This window comes from Epinephelus moara, chromosome 3 (assembly GCF_006386435.1).
Source record: "Epinephelus moara isolate mb chromosome 3, YSFRI_EMoa_1.0, whole genome shotgun sequence".
NCBI lineage: Eukaryota > Metazoa > Chordata > Actinopteri > Perciformes > Serranidae > Epinephelus > Epinephelus moara.
Window position 1 is genome coordinate 36934609 of NC_065508.1, and position 17939 is coordinate 36952547.

Here is a 17939-nt window from a genome sequence, read left to right on the forward strand (position 1 = left end):
ACCTTAGGAGCTCTCTTAAGGCCTAAGATGCTTTGTGAATAACTTTTATCTTACCAAGGGAAGATTCTAAGAAAAATCTTAGAATTCGAGGAATTCTAAGATTTTTCTTAGAATGACGTCACTAAGTGCTACTTTTAGTCTTAGGATTCTTTGTGAATACAGGCCCAGAAGTTTCAGCTGGTTGCAATCTGCAGTCCTCACCACTAGACGCCACCAAATCCCCCTAAATCTTACACACAGTTCCGTAAGGATAACAGACCCAGACTCACAGTTTACAGCTACTCTTAAATCATTTGGAATTCAGGATCTGTCCTCAGGGATCATGTGGTCCATGGAAGATTTGTGTGTGTGTGTGTGTGTGTGTGTGTGTGTGTGTGTGTGTGTGTGTGTTTGAAGCAAACTTCAAACACAGTTTCCTCTGGGTAATTAAATACTTTTCAGATTGTATGCAACCATATACTTACCCATTTAGTCATATACCCAGATATGACTGAATGGGACAATTTTGATGACTTCAGTGCCAGTGACAGTAATGATGGAGACGCATTTGATTTAAAATGATAGTTATATACTAATAATATTTTATATCAGAATGTGTAAAGTTATGTATTTGGCAGAACCTACACTCAATAAACAATTTAACTATACATTTTTACAGAGTATTATTGCCTAGAAACAGAGCTTCATTTTCAAAAGTTCCCCCCTCTGCCTGAATAAAAACTACACTGAAGAATATCCTCATATTAGTACTACTACTCCTACTACTGTTCAGTTTAAAGGATGACAGTGAAGTTCTCCACACTGGTCTGTTGTTACTTACCACAGCTGCAGTACAGAGATAGCAGATAACAAATTACACACAATGACTAAAATCTATAACCCAAAATGGGACTCGACATGAAAAACTAGACAGTTCTCCCTTGGATGACTGAAAACTATTTCTTTATCTAACTGCTCACAAGAGAGTTGGACCCCTCCTGTGTTCAAACACATTCAGATCTAATTTAAGATTCCTGTAGGAAAAAAGCAGACCCCCCCCCCACATTAATTCAATACTCTTTGTTCTTGACTCTGGCCTTCACATCCTCCCACATAAATACAAGGAAAGAGTCAATAGTGACATCTAGTGGGGACATTTTAAATACACAAGTTTTAAAACATGGGCTGTGTTTGTCTATTTTATTTCTTGGGAAATGTTAGTGTTGGCATACTGTCTGAGTTGTTTCCTGATCTGTGTGTCTGCAGAACTCCTGCCACAATGGAGTCAGGCCAGAAGCGCTGTGTCGGGCGGTGCTGGGACTTCATCTTCTTCGCTTTAGGAGCAGGGTCTGGGTTACTGGCGTCCAACATGGGCTGGAGGATACGCCGACGAGCGTTGATAAACCTGTGAGGATGAGAAAAGGACAGGGGTTGAGGGGTTGGGAGTGATGGAAGGGATATATTTTTCTTTTTTCAAATCAAGAGACGTTTCATTTTAGAAGTGAAATCAACACAGTTGACAGGTTATCAAAAATCATTATATAACTTTGTGTATAAACTTTTCTGGAATAGGACACCAGGGGAAATTAGGGAAGAATGAATGCATAACAATTTCTAACTTTAAGACTGAACACACAGTGAGGTCCAGATGAGCGTGAGTTTCGAACAAACTCAATCCAAAATTATTCACCAAACCTTTTCAGCTACACTACTTACATCAGGGTGGTGTGTGAGGTTGTTTCTGGTTTCTGTATAGTTTACTGATCAGTCATGTGACTCATATATCACAAAAAATGCCAATTATATAAACAACATTGTTGTCATATATTTTTAAAATATGTTTTCTAAAACATTACTACAACCCTGATTCCAAAAAAGTTAGGATGCTGTGTAAAACACAAATAAAAACAGTAGGCAATGATCTTTGATATTCTTTGTAACCTTTATTCAATGGAATTTGGTACAAAGACAAGATATTTCATGTTTAAATGGATACACTTTATTGTTTTTTTGTAAATTTATGCTCATTCTGAATTTGATGCCTGCAACACACTCCAAAAAAGACAGAGAAAATTGTGGAATGTTTTAAAAAACACCTGTTTGGAACATTTCCCAGGTAAATAGGGTAATTGGTAACAGGTACTAGTATCATGAGTGGGTTTGAAAGGGGCGTCCTCGAAAACCTCAGCTGAGGTTAACCACTTTGTGAAAAACTGTGGTCAAACAGTCCAGTTTAAGAAAAACATTTCTCAATGCTAAATTGCAAATAATTTTTAGATCTGACCATTTACATACATAATGTCATCCAAAAATACATAGAATCCTCGGTGCAAAGGAAAATTCAAAATAAGAGGTCTTCTTTGTCTAACCCATTTCTCCTAGACTTAACTGAGCGCAGTATAACATTCGACCATTTTCTCATACTTCTTAAATTTAGCTCCTGAGAAATAGTCTTCCTCTTGTCTCAGCCTGATCATAATTTAAGATCTAAAAATGCTGTTTTTCCTCTCTCATGGCAGTGATCTTTATTTGTCTGAAAAAATGCAGCTCTTGAGAAAAAAGTAAGATCCAAGAGAAAACTTGATTGGCTTATAATTGAGTCTGAACATTGTTGAACATTTTCACAAATTTGTCTCAGTGATCAAACTCAAGTCCCAACACGATGTATTTGATCCATTCTCAGAGATGAGAAACCCTCTGAGAAGCCTCTGACCACAGCAAAAGAACTTCTGCTGATTTATTCTTTTGTTCCCTTATTTCTCCTAAGAAGGAGGTTAGGAGAAACAGATCAGAAATTAATAATCACCAAATGATAAGACAAAGACTATTATGAGCTGCAAAAATTTTTCTCTGGATTTTAATCTCTGCACATAAGGGGCAAGACTGAATATCAATATTGAATGCCAGTGACCTTTGACCCCTCAGGCTGCACTGCATTAAAAAACAACCTGATTGTATAAAGGATATTACTACATGGGCTCAGGAACACTTTGGAAAACCACTGTCAGTAAACACAGTTCATTGCTGCATCTACAAATGCAAGTTAAGACTCTACCATGCAAAATGAAAGCCATATATCGACAACATCCAGAAACACCGCCAACCTCTCTGGGCCTGAGCTCATCTGAGATGGGCTGACACAAAGTGGAAAAGTGTACTGTGGTCTGAGAAGTCCAGGCTAAAGAGGAAACGGACCATCCAGATTGTGAGCAGCTCAACGTTCAAAGCCAGCATCTGTGATAGTATGGGGGTGTGTTAGTGCCCATGGCGTCATGGGTAAGTGGCAAGCGCAAAATAAAACAATGGAGACCCCGGACTGTTGAGCAACTTAAGTCTTACATCAAGTTTCAACGATTACTGTCCTCGGTTCCCAAACGCTTACTGAGTGTTGTTAAAAGAAGAGGTGATTTCACACAGTCAATATGTTTACATGACATTAGAAAAAAACAATTTATCATCTAGTCTGACTAAAACCAGACTTTTGAAATACATGTAAACATGTTAGTCCAACTGAAACTGTACTAAATCAGTTTCTCAAAGTCAGACTAACACACCCAGATAATGCAATTGGGAGTCGAATTACTCCTGCATGTATACAGTCAATTGCACCCAAACTGGCCTAGGCGCTCAGCACATGCTCCACAGTTTCCGCCCCGGGCTTTGACCCAGAAGTCAAATAGCATTTAATGCATAGCAGAAGAAGAAACCTGTAACAACATGGCGAAATCTACATCCAGAACTGTTCAATTTTGGATGGACAAAATGTACAGAGCTATAAAGTTGTCCACCATGTTACCAGTTTGCCACTAGCTAACTGTAGCTAACTTGTCTGTTGATTGTTTGACGTAATTGCTTAACCACAAAACAAGCTGAAAGGGGGCATATAACCACCTATTGTCATAGAATCAGAGATACTTAATAAATCAATTCCCCTCCTGTGATTGTAGACTGGGACAAGGAGAGTACTCCAATCAAATGGCCTAGTTGAGCTACAACCATAGCTCCACTTAACTGTGCATGATAATGTACCGAGCGGTAAATATGCCCCTGTCCCAACTATTTTGGAATGTTTTGCAGGCATCAAATTCAGAATGAGTGCATATTTATAAAAAATAATAAAGTTTATCAGTTTAAACATTAAATATCTTGTCTTTGTGCTGTATTTCATTGAATATATGTTGAAAAATGCAAATAATTGTGTTCTGTTTTTATTAACAGCAACTTCTTTGGAATGGGGTTCTACATTTATTCCTAGTGAATAAGAAATTTTGCACTTTCAATCTTATTTTTAAAAGTATACTCTAATCTCTTCCATTTCCAAAAGAAAAGAAAAGCAATACATAAAAGAGGAGGGAAAGTGCGTGAAAGAAGGAAGTCAGTTTTGTCTTCAGTGTACTTGATATATAAAACCAGGAGATGGCGCCACCTTGCCAGTAATGTGCTGAGGAGTGATGGTATATTCAAGTTCAAGTAAAACATCTTCTCCACACATTGTTCATATACCATCATAGAAAGCAGTGTATTTCTGTCTGCATGTGCACATGAGAGCTCTAGAGCAGCAGGAAGACTGTTGTTCTTCTTATAGGAGAAGCATCTTACCAGTTGTTCACTTGCAAAAGGGTTAGATTTGTTTGTGCTGCAATCTGCCTTTTCTCGTCTTCTGTCGGGTACGGGTGCTGTAAGCAAGAAGAAACAACATCTCAGTTTTCAAGCAGTTTTTAATTAATAGCATTTGTGTGTCACTCTCTAATTGATCCTGACTTCTCATGTGAAAGCACACATTTTTTACTCTCTGACCATTCAGTAAATATCCTTCTTCAACTAGTTTACGCTTTACATATCATCAGTTCCTTTTCTGTGTCTACGTATAGTTGCCACCTAAACACTTGCCATGAAAAGGCCAACATGTATGAACATTTCAGATGAATACACACACACACACTCTGCCTCACCATGAGATGCTGAAAGAGCCAGGAGCGCATGATGTTAGTGGCATGTTTGGGCAGGACCCCCCTCTTATTCTTGGACTTCTTGTCTTCGCTGTCCAACAGGGATGACAGGTCCACGTTTACCTTTGGGATAAACACCAGGAAGAGAAGAGAAAGGAAGAAAGGAAAAGAGACGGAAAGAAAGAGCGGATGGTAGGGCTTAGTTATTGTTGCCACGGAAACAAAGGGAGACTACCAATTACCTATCTTTTTTTCAGTGGCAAGGGCAGAAACACCTCCTCAAGTGTCACCATGGAAACTGAATTTGAGTAACGATACTTAAAATATAAAAAAACGGCACTCTCAACTGTGCGGAAACACAAGAGGGTCAGTGGTCTATTTGGTGTTTTGACGTGGCGTTTAAGGAGCAGAGGGTCAGGCAAGTCTTCGGTCAAAAGTTTGGATTTGACAGTTTGGTGCTGAATTAGGGGAGGGCTGCTACAAAGTGTGACTGTGTTTGGCTTGGTGTTTCATTATGTTGACCTAAGCCTGTCTATGTTCAGTGAGAAATCATTATTCAGATGTTATTGTTTGGAGTGTGAGTGGTGAAGGACGAGATGCTCTCAGAGTATTGACAGTGTTTGACAGACTGCCGTGTACATATGGATGTGTGTGAGTCCATGTGTTTGGTCTGGCTGAGCCGTTTCTGTGAGGACTGACTTTGTAGTCCAATATTCTTGAGAGGACATTTAGTTTTGTGATAGTCATCGAGGGTTTGTGATTAAAGTTGACGTTAAGTTAAGGTTAGTAATTGCTTTAGATGTTTGAGCCAAGAGTATGTACTAGGTATGAGTTGGGCTGCAGGGCATAACTGCAACAGAGAAATCTATAGAAATGTAGAAAGTCACCATGGTAATATTTTTCTTATTATCAACAAATCCCATAAAACCCAAATCAACAATGAATGCATCTACTAACAAATACTGTGTGTATCAAAGCCTAATATATCTTCTTCCTCTGTGCCACAGAGCCCCACTGTTGACCAAAAACTATTTAAAATGTATCAGTAGGCCACACTGTTGCACTTCATGTTCCTTCATTACCATGAACACACACACTTAGGTATAATGTGACTCAACCCCACCCACACCAACTTGCTGCCATAAATACTTAGGAAAGCCTGGGTCTTCGACAGGGGCTCAGTGACCCCCTTGGGCTCCTCAGAGTTACTGCCAAATTATTGTTTAATAATAATAATATATATATTATATATATATATATATATATATATAATATAATTCCCCAAATTATAATACATTTAAAAATAATACACATCAACATGAATACAACATATTTTTTTTTTAGAAAACACAAACTGGCCTATTTATAGAAAAAATTAAATAAATAAATAAATTAAATGTAATTTACAGTACACAACATTCATCACAGGCTAACTGTTACATAAATTCTTGTGCAATCATGGGAGCTAGCTTATGCTAAATCACTGTGCGACTCCTACTTATGTCGGCAAGGTGAACTAGTTAGCTTATTGAATGAGGCTGACTGTGAACCCATGAATCCCTGTGCAATCATGTGAGCTAGCTAACGCTAAATGACGGTGTGGCATCTTGTTTTTTTTTTGTCGTTTGTTTGTTTTTTCCACATATGGGCCAATTAGCTGTATAATTGCTACAATGGATTGTTTGTAATTTTTTCAAGCAAGAGACTCTGACAACACTGTCCACGAAAGTGCAGAGGCTGAGGCTAACACACCTAGCCATGCTACAACTGCTGCTGACCTAAGCCTAGTTCACATTACACGATTTTCACCATGATTTTGACGTCGCAGAGGATCTTGAGAGCCACCTTGGGTCGGAGGTGAGTCGGCAGATAGTCTGCCACGACGAGTCCTCGTGTGAACAAGCCTACGAGCAAGTCACCCCCTCGTCTGTGACTGGGACTGGATATCTGGCATGCTAGAAAACTGGAGAAGTGTGACACGACTGACGAAGAGCATCAGCCAATGAGAGGCGGGATACGTCCCACGTCAGCACGCAGGAGGACGGAAGAAATGTGAGGAGGACAAGCAAGCCGGCAAGCAACAACAACAATGGCGGTGTCCACAGGATTACGGGGAAAGCGCTGTGTTTGGACCCGGCCCTGGAGGCAGATCTGAACCAACACTGGGAAGAATATCCATGCCTTTACGATGTGTCATCTCCAAGTTTGGTGACGTCACCGCGTTATCTGGGGCTCTGTTGGCGAAGGCTCGGTGGAGAAATCTTGTGGTGTGCACACACAGGTCGTAACGCAGTTGGCGAGACTCCCACTGACAGAAACACACGTCGCCAGGTATGAACACTCAAAAGATTACAATAGTCTCCGCGACGCAAAATCAGGGTGAAAATCATGTAATGTGAACTAGGCTTCATCCTCTTTCAGCTAAGGGGTCCTTGGCCTGAAAAAACATTGAAGAACTCTGCACTAGAGCAGCCAATGTGTATTTATCCACCAAATACAGTTCCCAAAACATTGACTAGTTGCTTCTGTTTGAATGATGTTTGACAAAAACTATAGAGGCCAGTTGTTTCAGGAAATTACTGAGCCTTTTTTAAAATTAAACTATACATTTGTGAGCCATTAAAGATGTATGTCTTCAGTAGGAACCAATGGGATCGGGGCTCAGTGCTAGAAACAGAGTTAAGTATTGAGAGATGGGGTAATTCATTGTTGGTTTTTTGGTCTCTTTGTGGGATTTGTTGACAATAACAAAAATATATAATGTCCCTAGACTGATCTTTGAATGCCTGTTAATGTGATGCCTTTGTAATTTCAGCAAAATAGCCCATATTTCTTATGTGTGTAGTAAAATCTATCCACACATGTATGTGGGGACTCACCACCCATCTGGAAACGAAATGCTGGTGCTCACATGGTAAACCCTTAAAGTTTTAGATTCATTTTAGGATGTTGGTGTATGGGTCTTAGTTAGACATGCATTGGTTATGGTTAAAGGTAGCTCCAGAGTCCTCCTGAATGGAAAAAAAAAGTGTATGCGTTCATGTCACTGTAGAGATAAATGTGTATGTGTGCTCTGAGGCAGATAATATGAAACACAATGAGTCCTCAATAGCGACTGTTACCAAACCCTCTTTGACACTATCTGCAAAAAGCTATCATTCATACTCTAAATAAAGATGTACACACATTGAATCACATCACACACTATCTTCTACTGCCCGCATATTCATAAACGTGATGTATAATATGAAATAAATCTTTTTAATCCGTCACTATAATTGTGCCAAGCAGCACCAGCGACTTTGAGGTTTTTTTATGATTTCCTTGAATGAGGTGCCCATTTGTGAAGGCTGCAACACTTCAGAGAGGAGCATACTGTATGAAAATTTCATATGCATAAGCATGTAGAACAAAATGCATGAATAAATAAAAAACACAGGTCTGCGAAAGAAAGAAATTGATTAATTTTATGCAGAGTGTAGTAGAGAAAAGAATAGTGGCTGTCTTGAAGATAAATAACAGACAAACCTATATGCACTCACAGCCATGCAGAACCCACCCTTAACCCACACAAGGCCCATAAATACACATTCACACACACTAACATCCCCCCTCATACTCCCCGCACGAAACAAGAGTCATTACAGTTGCAGCTGGGTGTCACGTGGATAACCCTCCTCTTATACCCCCTCAGCCCTGGGAGTGCGTGGGTTGCGGGGGAAAGCAAGGTTGAATTAATTGGCGGCACCGAGCTCGAGAGTGTGATTACTCGGGGCTTGTCGGCAAAGTAGCAACGGGGCTGTGTTCAATTCCCAGCCCACATGTAGCACTCTGCCTCAGCTGGGTCGCGGCTATTCACCGAGGCCTCCTCTGACTGTCAAGCACAGAATTACCTGCCTGAAACTGAGCCGCTCTTCAGGCCACTGCTGCTGCACATGGATCACATTGTGAAATCCCCTGCTCCCAGTTTTTATTTATATCTATAGGCAAGTGTTGAGACTATCGAGGCCAGACAAAGACTGGCCTCACCAGTGAGACATTAAATCTGTGTGGCCTGGTGCTTTACTGAGTCATGCATATGTTTGGAATGTCTATAAAAAAGGGCAGTGAATATAAAATCAAATCCTAAAATTCTGACTACATTTTTATCTGTTATTCTGAATTCTAATTACCCACCCACTCAGATTGTGGTTTTGTGGTTCAAAAACTAGTAGGTTCATTTTTTGCCTGGTATCACACATAGACTCCACCTCTGAAGAGCAGCATTAAATGTAAAAGGAATATGGGTTTCAACTGTTTTTCTTTCTTCTGTTGTATATTTTAAAAGTGCATTGTCAATCGGTTGTGCTCTTGTGTATAAAAATGTAATCTTTACACCACAGACCCTGCTAAAGAGCATGTACACATGCAAACATGTTAATTGGGTCATTTCATATGCACAACTGACACTTGCTATGAATGAGTTGTACTTTATGTTTGTAGTAAACATAAGTGAATGAATGCTTATGCTAATGATACTAACTACCACGGGCGTTTCTAGAATTTGAGGACAGTGGTGCTTTTTTTTCTTTTCTTTTGTTTCTTTTTATGAACAAGCTCTATTTTGATGCTTTTTATGCACTCTGGCATCTTATTTACCAATAAAAACTTTTTTTTATTTTCCAGATTCATTATGAATTGCTATGTTAATAATATTAGTAGGTAGTAATTAATATTGAGTAGAAACAGAATACTTTACAACTACTTTCTTTAAAATTGTATTGACTGCATTTGGAAAAAAAAAAAAAAGTTAAATGTTATGTATTTATGTTTGAAGTTAACTTGAGTTTATCATTTGTAAGTATGAATGGAATGACAGATAATTAGACCTGGGGCACCTTTGTTAGTATTAGGCCTGTTCTTGGGTTAAAAAACACTTACAAAGCCTTTAGATTTGAGGCTATTTATAAAACACTCAGGGCTGAAGCCTCAGACGCCCAGGCTTAACGACGCCACTGCGCCAACTACATTAAAGGTATACCATGCCCAAAAACAATGTATAGACTCAAAAGTCATCTCTAAATCGGTAAGTGTGTGGTGGTGTATTTATCTGCAGCGACTCCTCCCCCTGCCTGGATTTTCTTATTTTAGGGCACAGGTGAAATTGAGACTTAATAAAAAAAGGTAGCAATCAGGGGCCAGACCGTAAGCATTGCGCATCCAAGAGGAAGCTAGGAAAATTGCAGACAATGACAAAAAAAAAAAAAAAAAAAAAAAAAACACAACGCAAAAATAGCGAGACAAAATGCCAATCTGGGGTTGGCTTTCATTTTCACTTTTGCTGGTGATATGGTTTAAAAACAGTAACTGACAATTCCTGTGTAGTATACCTTACATGCAGTGCTACAGTGCTACTGCCACTGACAGACCCTTTACGTGGAAATTGACTTCTTGTGGTTTTTTTATGTTCATATAGATAGTTTTGTCTGCTTTACATTTGTTGGCCTATTTATTTTATTTTTTCTGAGTCTGGCATCTCAGTCCTGCATTGTGTCTGTCTTCTTAAGAGTCAGCACCAATTATCCAGGTCAGATTCCTTGTGCACCCGTTGTACAAAGCAAAACAAAGACATTTGTCTTGTGAGCACACCTAACAAGGGCTCTGATGGTGTCTACTTTGAGAGGAGGGCTTCTACTCTCAGTACTCCTAGACCTTCTCCTTCTGAACAGATAAACGTCTGTGACGGTAGATGACACAAAAAGAAAGTCAAGTCATTGATGCCAACGTTTCTCTCCTAGATTAACTTTTAACTTAACAATTACACTTTTGAAAAGCACTAGAATTATCTTTCTGATGGTTTATTGCTTTCCAGAGACACACAAAGGCAACAAACACTGTATCATACCTACAGAATGTTCAATGAAGTTGCCTTTGTTGTTTTGTTTTATGATATTTATAGAAGAGAACGCCCTATTCCAAAGCTTTTTAAGATGTTATGGTTCAACTCTATATTCAGCAGTGATGACATGCTATGAGTGGAACTCAGCTAAATTAGTACGAGTAAACAAGTGTCAAATCAACTCTGACTCATCATTCAGAGATTAAACATGATGAGTGAATATTTTTTTAAAGAAAGTGTGCTGTATTAACACATGAGGCTAAACAGTGTTTTTCTTACAGAAGAAAAGTAAAAGCACAACTTAAGGGAAACCAGTGCAGCTCTTAGTTGTCAGTGCTTTTGGCCTTCAACCATGCTGCTCAGCTAACTGAGGTGAATCATTAACTGTGAACAGCTTTACTTAGCTGCTGACAACAGCCTTTATCCCGAATATTCTAGATGATGTTTTGTCCCTTGCCATTACTAATGTTTAAATCAATACTCTTAAAGTAAAATTGTTACGGCCTCTTTTTTTGAATCATGTAGCTTTCACCTAAATGTGTAATTGATTACTAAGACTGGGCATGAGGCTCATTCATCTCTGCAACAACCAAACATTCAAAGACAAAGGATACAGTGTATGTCCCAAATATCCTGAAATAACTGCAGAAGCCTTTGAGGTGGAAAAAAGGAAATATTAAAACCACAAATGTGTCCTTGTGTCATAAAAAATCCAATTCCAGGCATCCACGTGGGTTAGACTGTTCTAAAGCCTTTCATGGAAAGGAGATAAAACATTTGTGGTCATCATATTTCCTGTCCATAATAATTTCACAATACTTTACTCTCTCTTCTCAATGTGTGCGGCACCTTACAAAGACCAATTTTGTCAAAAGGTTGAGTGAAAATGTTGTGTACTGACTCTGAGTGTTATTTCCTGCACCTGAGTAAATCACATCATGACAAGTATTTAATCTACAGTACACAGTATAAATGAAGTTGAGTGCATGTCCTTACGTGACTTTCCTTCACAGCAGAACCTGACAGGATCATCTAAGTGCCCTAAACATCATGGGAATAAACTATTTCCATTTTGTCTGTCAGCGGGGGGGCTGTGTTCAGACAGAGACAATGAAAAGGCACCCAGGGGGGATTCTGCGAGGTGTAAAGAGGCCCCTTTTAATAATAACAAATTGAGAGCTGGTGGTGAGGGCACAGGGAGGGAAGAGAAGGTGTCAGCCAAAGCGTCGTCGGTCAGACGGCTTTACCTGTGAGTTTTGGATCTGGATGGTTCCCGGCGGCAGCGCCTGCGTTAACACTTGCCCTTGCGATGTCACCATGGCAACTGGCTGGTACAGGGTCCCACCTGAGGGGATAATTTGCCGTCATGAGTATCAAGTGGCTTCAGCAGCTACTGGCAGCCACATCTCCCACTACCACCAGAGCCTTATTAACTTCTTGTCAGCCCCGCAAACAAAAACAAGGCAAACAAGAGACAAAATGATTAAATTCAAGGTGCGTTAATGTCCTTTAACCCAAGAAAAAAATAGAAGAAGGGAGTGTGTTTTGCTTCTGGCGTAATTAGTCTTGATCAAGACACTCTTATCACAGTCTGTTTGAGCTCTTCTGTGTGTAGTGATCAAAGGCAGATATTGATTTATTTTGGGTTAAAAGGGATTTCCAGAGGGCAGGATTAACATTTCACTGTACAGGCTTGACATTATAAGAAACTATCCGCAAAGCGCCCTGTGAACGATACTATCATGGCTCTCTGATACACAGACACAAAACTCACTTACCACAGATAAATACTGAAAGACAACATTAAAATAGTAGCACTGAAAAGTTACACTTGCACAATGGTGTATACTCTTTATGCTTGTGACATGGTTGAAATCAAAAACAAGCTAACCATACAGATTATTCTGAATAATACCCTCACATGTATTTGCCTGTATGGATTATTAAATACTCAGGTGGCGTAGTGGTAAACTACTTCTAATGCTCCATGCCTTGAATGTCAGCTTGTCATTTCAAATTTAATTTCATCACAAGTCTTCTGAAGAATATTTATTCTGATAATAATAATAATAATAACATTTATTTATTTTGTAAATCACTTTCCTAAATGTGGTTACAAAGAGCCTTATATTAAGAAAAATAAAAAGAAAGAAAAAAATTGTAAAATTCAACAAAATAACAAGGCAGAAAAAAGAATATGAATAAAAACAAATAACCCAAATGATAGAAAATATTGTATTGAATAAATTAGAATCAAAAAGAAGGTATTTGAGCCGGGCAGTAGCACTTTGGATAAGCTGGAGCAAGCAATTATTGTCTTCTGGCTAAGACCTGAATAAAGGGATATGCAGTAGTCTGAACTAAAATGAAGGAAAGCATAGAATACTGTCTCAAAATCTCTGAAGCCCAGTTCAGACCAAAGATTAGAGACAAGACGAAACCATTTTAGAACGTTGCACAGAAAAGTTGCAGCAGTGTGAACTAGCTAGTGTTACTTCAGCTGTGTCACCAAGTCTAACATACAGCTGTGTGTCTTCAGCGTAGAGTTGAATTTTAATGTCAAATCTCAGCAAAATGTGCCCAAGTGGCAGCATAATAGAAGAGGCCCCTCCACTGAAAACTATTACTAGTACAGTAAGAAACCAGTTAAGACCCAGAGGAGCAACTCAGTATTGTATATCAATGAATTAAAACTTCAGCAAAGTAAGCTATATGCACACAACTAACTGGTAGTTACCATTTACCATCTAGTACCAAATGTAACTGCATATCACTGTATAATGTCTGTCAGGAAGTGCAACAGGCTTTGAAGACAATTTCCATAGTGGCCAAACAGAGGAATAACAACATCTGAGTCTGTAACATGATGCCATTGGGCCCAAAAAGACTTCTTTCCACATCTGTAGATCAGTGGATTAATTTTTCTGTGCATCACTACCCCCACAAAATGACCTGTTTCACTATCAAGATTTGATCCACTTGGTCTGATAACATTTGGGAAAACTAGAAGAGTTGCATGATTAAATCACTTCATCCCCATTCAAGTTAGCGGAGGGCTAAACCAGAAGTTAGCCACTCTTCTGGCCAAAGTCTCTTGTGCGCTTGCTCTTAGGCCCAGTGAATGTGGAGGCAACGCCAATTATTGGGGTTATTTTGGCTTCATGCACCGCTGAGCAACTTTCATAGGAATGAACAAAGTCCTGCCCCTAATGCTGTATACAGTTTTCTTTATACATCCATGGTCTTCACTCTGAAACTTAAAGTATCAAACATAATTTCATAAAAGATAAACATAATCTTCCTATTCTGTCTTTTTCCCCTGAAAATGACAGCATGAATCTCTATTATTTCCAATACATTTTGGATATCATAATGTCACTGTATTTCCAACATGCATTCAGACAGTACTACAGTTCAGTGCTGAAAAATGCAACTATAAAATGAAAAAAATTAATGAAAATGGGATTTTAGACATAATGTATTTCCATTTACTGATAATAATGGAGCTATGCAAAAATAGGTGTAAAGTGTGACCTTGGAAACTTGAAAATTTATAATATGGCTGTGGAAAGTATTTGGAAGCTCCACCGTCTGCTTGTCTGACCAGAACAACCTGATCCAATCCAAGTCCCATAGATATTATTAGGGGATTTTACTATAAGGAGTAAGTCAAAGAAATTCAATAGTTTGAAAAATCCCTACCTACACTAAATGTGGTATTGCACTACTAAAATGAAAATAAGAAATGAATATTGCATGTGTATGTGTCATGGTCCCACTGTTTGAATGTTAATGTGTGATCACTTGCTTACCCGATACCACTTGAGAGTTGATGGTAGTCATGGCGACATTGCCCTGTTGCAGACCCCCGGCGGGCACCACAATCCCTGAAGGGTTAACAGAGCTGGAGACAGAGGTCATGGATGGAGAGGAGGTCTGAATTAGTTCCTGGGGGATCACAGAGAGACACTAGTGAGCAAATGTGAAGAGATAGCTCTACTATTTGTGACTGAAAGATTCTCAATAGCAAAATGTGCCTGGCGATAAATGACAAAGTGTATCTTGGGAAGTGCTACTCAGAGAAAGATACCATGAAGGAACTGTGAGATCCACAGAGTCCGAGACTGACCTGCTGCATGTTGAGACTGGTGTGTGATGGAGAATAGGGTCCTCCGAGGTCGTTACGGAGGAGGTTGTCACTGTGCATCTTGGTTTTGAGGCAGGTGATGTAGCGGTTGCAGAAATCTTTACAGAGCTCATTGACTTTCTCTAGCTCTAATAGGTGGATTCGCAACACCTGAATGGCCTTTACCATCTGAAGGAAACAGAGACAAACCATAAACAGATCACCTTCACATCATACTACAAAATTAAATCACTTTAATCCTCTTTTTTTTTTTTTTTCTTTAAACACTCTTGATTTATTTTTCTGCACAGTTTAGGGGATTTCTAGGAGGAAACATTTGTTAAAATTTACCAAACAGCCTTAAGTGAGCCCTGTTTTTTCCCCAAACATTCAAGAATAGCTTTAATGTAAGTTTTAAGGTGTTAAAAAGGGAACAAGTCCACCAGTTTACAGCTTACAGCTGCTAACAGCTCTGTGGGGCTCTGTGAAGCATAGTGCTGCTTTGAGCTAAATGCTACCTAAATGCTCACAATCACAATCTTAATATATTGATATTCAAGTAGCAAATGATGTTTACAATGTTAACCATCTCAGTTAGTGCTATTACACATAGAAACATGTGATTATTAGCACTAAACACAAAGAACAGCTTAGGCTGATGGGAATTAGTTTTTTCTGCAGGTATTTGGCAAGTGGTAATCCCTGCTGCTGAAAACTGAAGCCAACATGGTAGAGCCAAAAACTGCAGTTCTTTGAATGGCCACTTGAGTTTGGCTCCAGGATCCCCATGTTAAAATGCCCAACTTCACACCAGAAATAAACATGTTTGGGGTAACTTTTATACAACTCAGCCCTTCACATTTTATTAAGACTTAAAGGTACGCATAATTAAGGGAAGGCCGCTTACAGTAACAGGCTGTCTGACAATAATGTCCTTGGCCCCTCAATCGGACCTACTCCTCGCTCTAGCCCAAATATGGTGGCTTCTGGCTCCAAACAAAACAAGATGGCACAGGCGTAATTGCTAAACTCCAGGCTTCAAAACAAGAGTCCACAAACCAATGGGTGTCGTCACAATAGTTACGTCCATTATTTTTAAAGTCTATGGTATTCCATCATAAACCAAAGTATTGGGCCAAGTGAATATTTGACCTCCTGGCCTTGTTGGATAAAAAGTCAGGGGGCATCAGACTGATTGGGATTCAGCTTCTGGGAACCATGAATATCAGTACCAAATTTTATGTCAATCCACCTAATAGCTGTCAAGGCATTTCACCCAAGTTAGTGGTGCTAGAGAAAAAAGTAAGTGGGAATCATCTTTTGGACACCACAAATGTCTGTACCAAATTTAATGGAATAGAAATTGAGATATTTCAGTCTGGACCAAAGTGATGGATGGACTGCCCAAATGATATTACTATCCTTGTCCATCTCTATCCAAAAGAACAAACAAACATTAAAACCATTCTAAAACCATTCTCTTCTGCGTCCCAAATGGTCACTTCTTTCAAACCCGACACCTCCAAATTTGTATTGAAGGTTGTTTGGTTTAAAATAGTAAGATTCAAGATTTAAAAACAAGAAAGCTCCGTTCAGAGCCACAGAAGACATTATACAACTGTGGATGTCATGTGCACAATTGGTGGATTGGTCCTTTAGGATACAAATTCAGAGGATCCTTTTATGGTATTTGGTTAACCCTTAACTCAATGTGGGAAACCCAAATGCAACCACATGGGCCCAGATGACTGGATAAAAGGTTGTTCGAAATATACAGATGCATAGATAATCACCTACAACCGCCCTCACTGTACTTAAACACACATTTGGTCACACCATTTGTGCCCGCAACTGAAATTTAGAATTTCCTTTGGTGGAAGTGTTCTCTTGGCTTGCCTTAGCACAAACCTAAGGAAACATTGAAAATCAATCAAATGTTTTCTTAAAATATATGCATTTTCTGATCATTCTAAAATTTGTTTTTGACAACATGATACTATTACAAATATATTTTAGAAAAACAGTAGTCCAATGTTCCCAAAGACTAAAAATAGTATGTTAAGAAAATAGCTGTATCTCAAACACTTCAACGAGCACAATCAAGTATTTGGTATCTATGAACTCAAAACAAGTTGATGTTCAAAGATATGTACACAGTATAAAAAAATATTTAAAATGGAAAACACTGAAAATACAAAATGTTAACAATTTACATTTTTAAAAAAACCTGAATTTGACTATGGATAGCAGTGTGATTTTTCATGTGGTCTAAAAATTATTAGATACTTACCCAAAGTATGTCAAGACAGTACATGTAAAACAAGTGAGGTAAGATGTTTACAGTCAGTTTTTTAAGGGTGAGATGAGACAGGAGGAAGTAACATGCAGTGATTTATTTTATTGATGAGCAGGGAGTGAGTGACATCCACTTTTAATATTTATTCCAGAGATGCATATAGATAACAAGTATACAGGCAGAGTGTAATCCTTTCATCCTTCACTCTGGTGTGCTCTCTCTGCCTTATGACTTTCCACGCAGGCCCATGGAAGGGCGGAGAGGTGTGCTCTCTCCACCTTAGGCTTTCTACATAGGCACGCAGAGGGGTGGAGAGGTGTGCTCTCTGCGCCTTATGCTTTCCACGTAGGTGCGTGGAAGAGGCTTTTTGTGTAAGCCTGAGGAAAGGCAGAGGGGCCCCCGAACAAAGCCATACGCCAATTATAACACTGCAAATGGAGATTAAGGGCTCTAGTTTCGCAGACCGGGCGAGGCGGGGGCGCAGCGCACCTGCGCTTCGCCAACTGGGTATGGCCAGGTGGATTTTGTAAATTTGGCACACCGTGCGCCCTGGCGCAGCTACTCCTCTTTCCCACCTCCGTCCCTCCTACCGGCGCAAGTCGGAAAGAGGGAGGAGAGAAGGCGTGGAGTGGGTTTTACACACATCACACCAATCAAATGAGCCCCTCTCCTCGCCCTTAAATGCGCCGCGCGAAGGTGTAATGAGAGTTT

At 39.3% G+C, this 17939-nt stretch overlaps 1 protein-coding gene across 4 annotated transcripts in view; it reads right to left on the reverse strand.

The window, feature by feature from the left end:
* Positions 1-17939, reverse strand: part of pknox2 (pbx/knotted 1 homeobox 2) — a 165246-nt gene that overhangs the window by 19638 nt on the left and 127669 nt on the right. For 2 of the 4 annotated variants that reach the window (XM_050035804.1, XM_050035779.1), the window contains exons 6-11: positions 14936-15121; positions 14619-14754; positions 12054-12151; positions 4932-5051; positions 4579-4655; positions 1212-1384 (exon numbers count right to left, since the gene is read on the reverse strand). The exons of the other annotated variants lie outside the window; for them this stretch is intronic. In XM_050035804.1, the coding sequence (XP_049891761.1) occupies positions 1212-1384; positions 4579-4655; positions 4932-5051; positions 12054-12151; positions 14619-14754; positions 14936-15121 (790 nt within the window). The remainder of the gene's footprint in view (positions 1-1211; positions 1385-4578; positions 4656-4931; positions 5052-12053; positions 12152-14618; positions 14755-14935; positions 15122-17939) is intronic. 4 annotated transcript variants of the gene reach the window in all.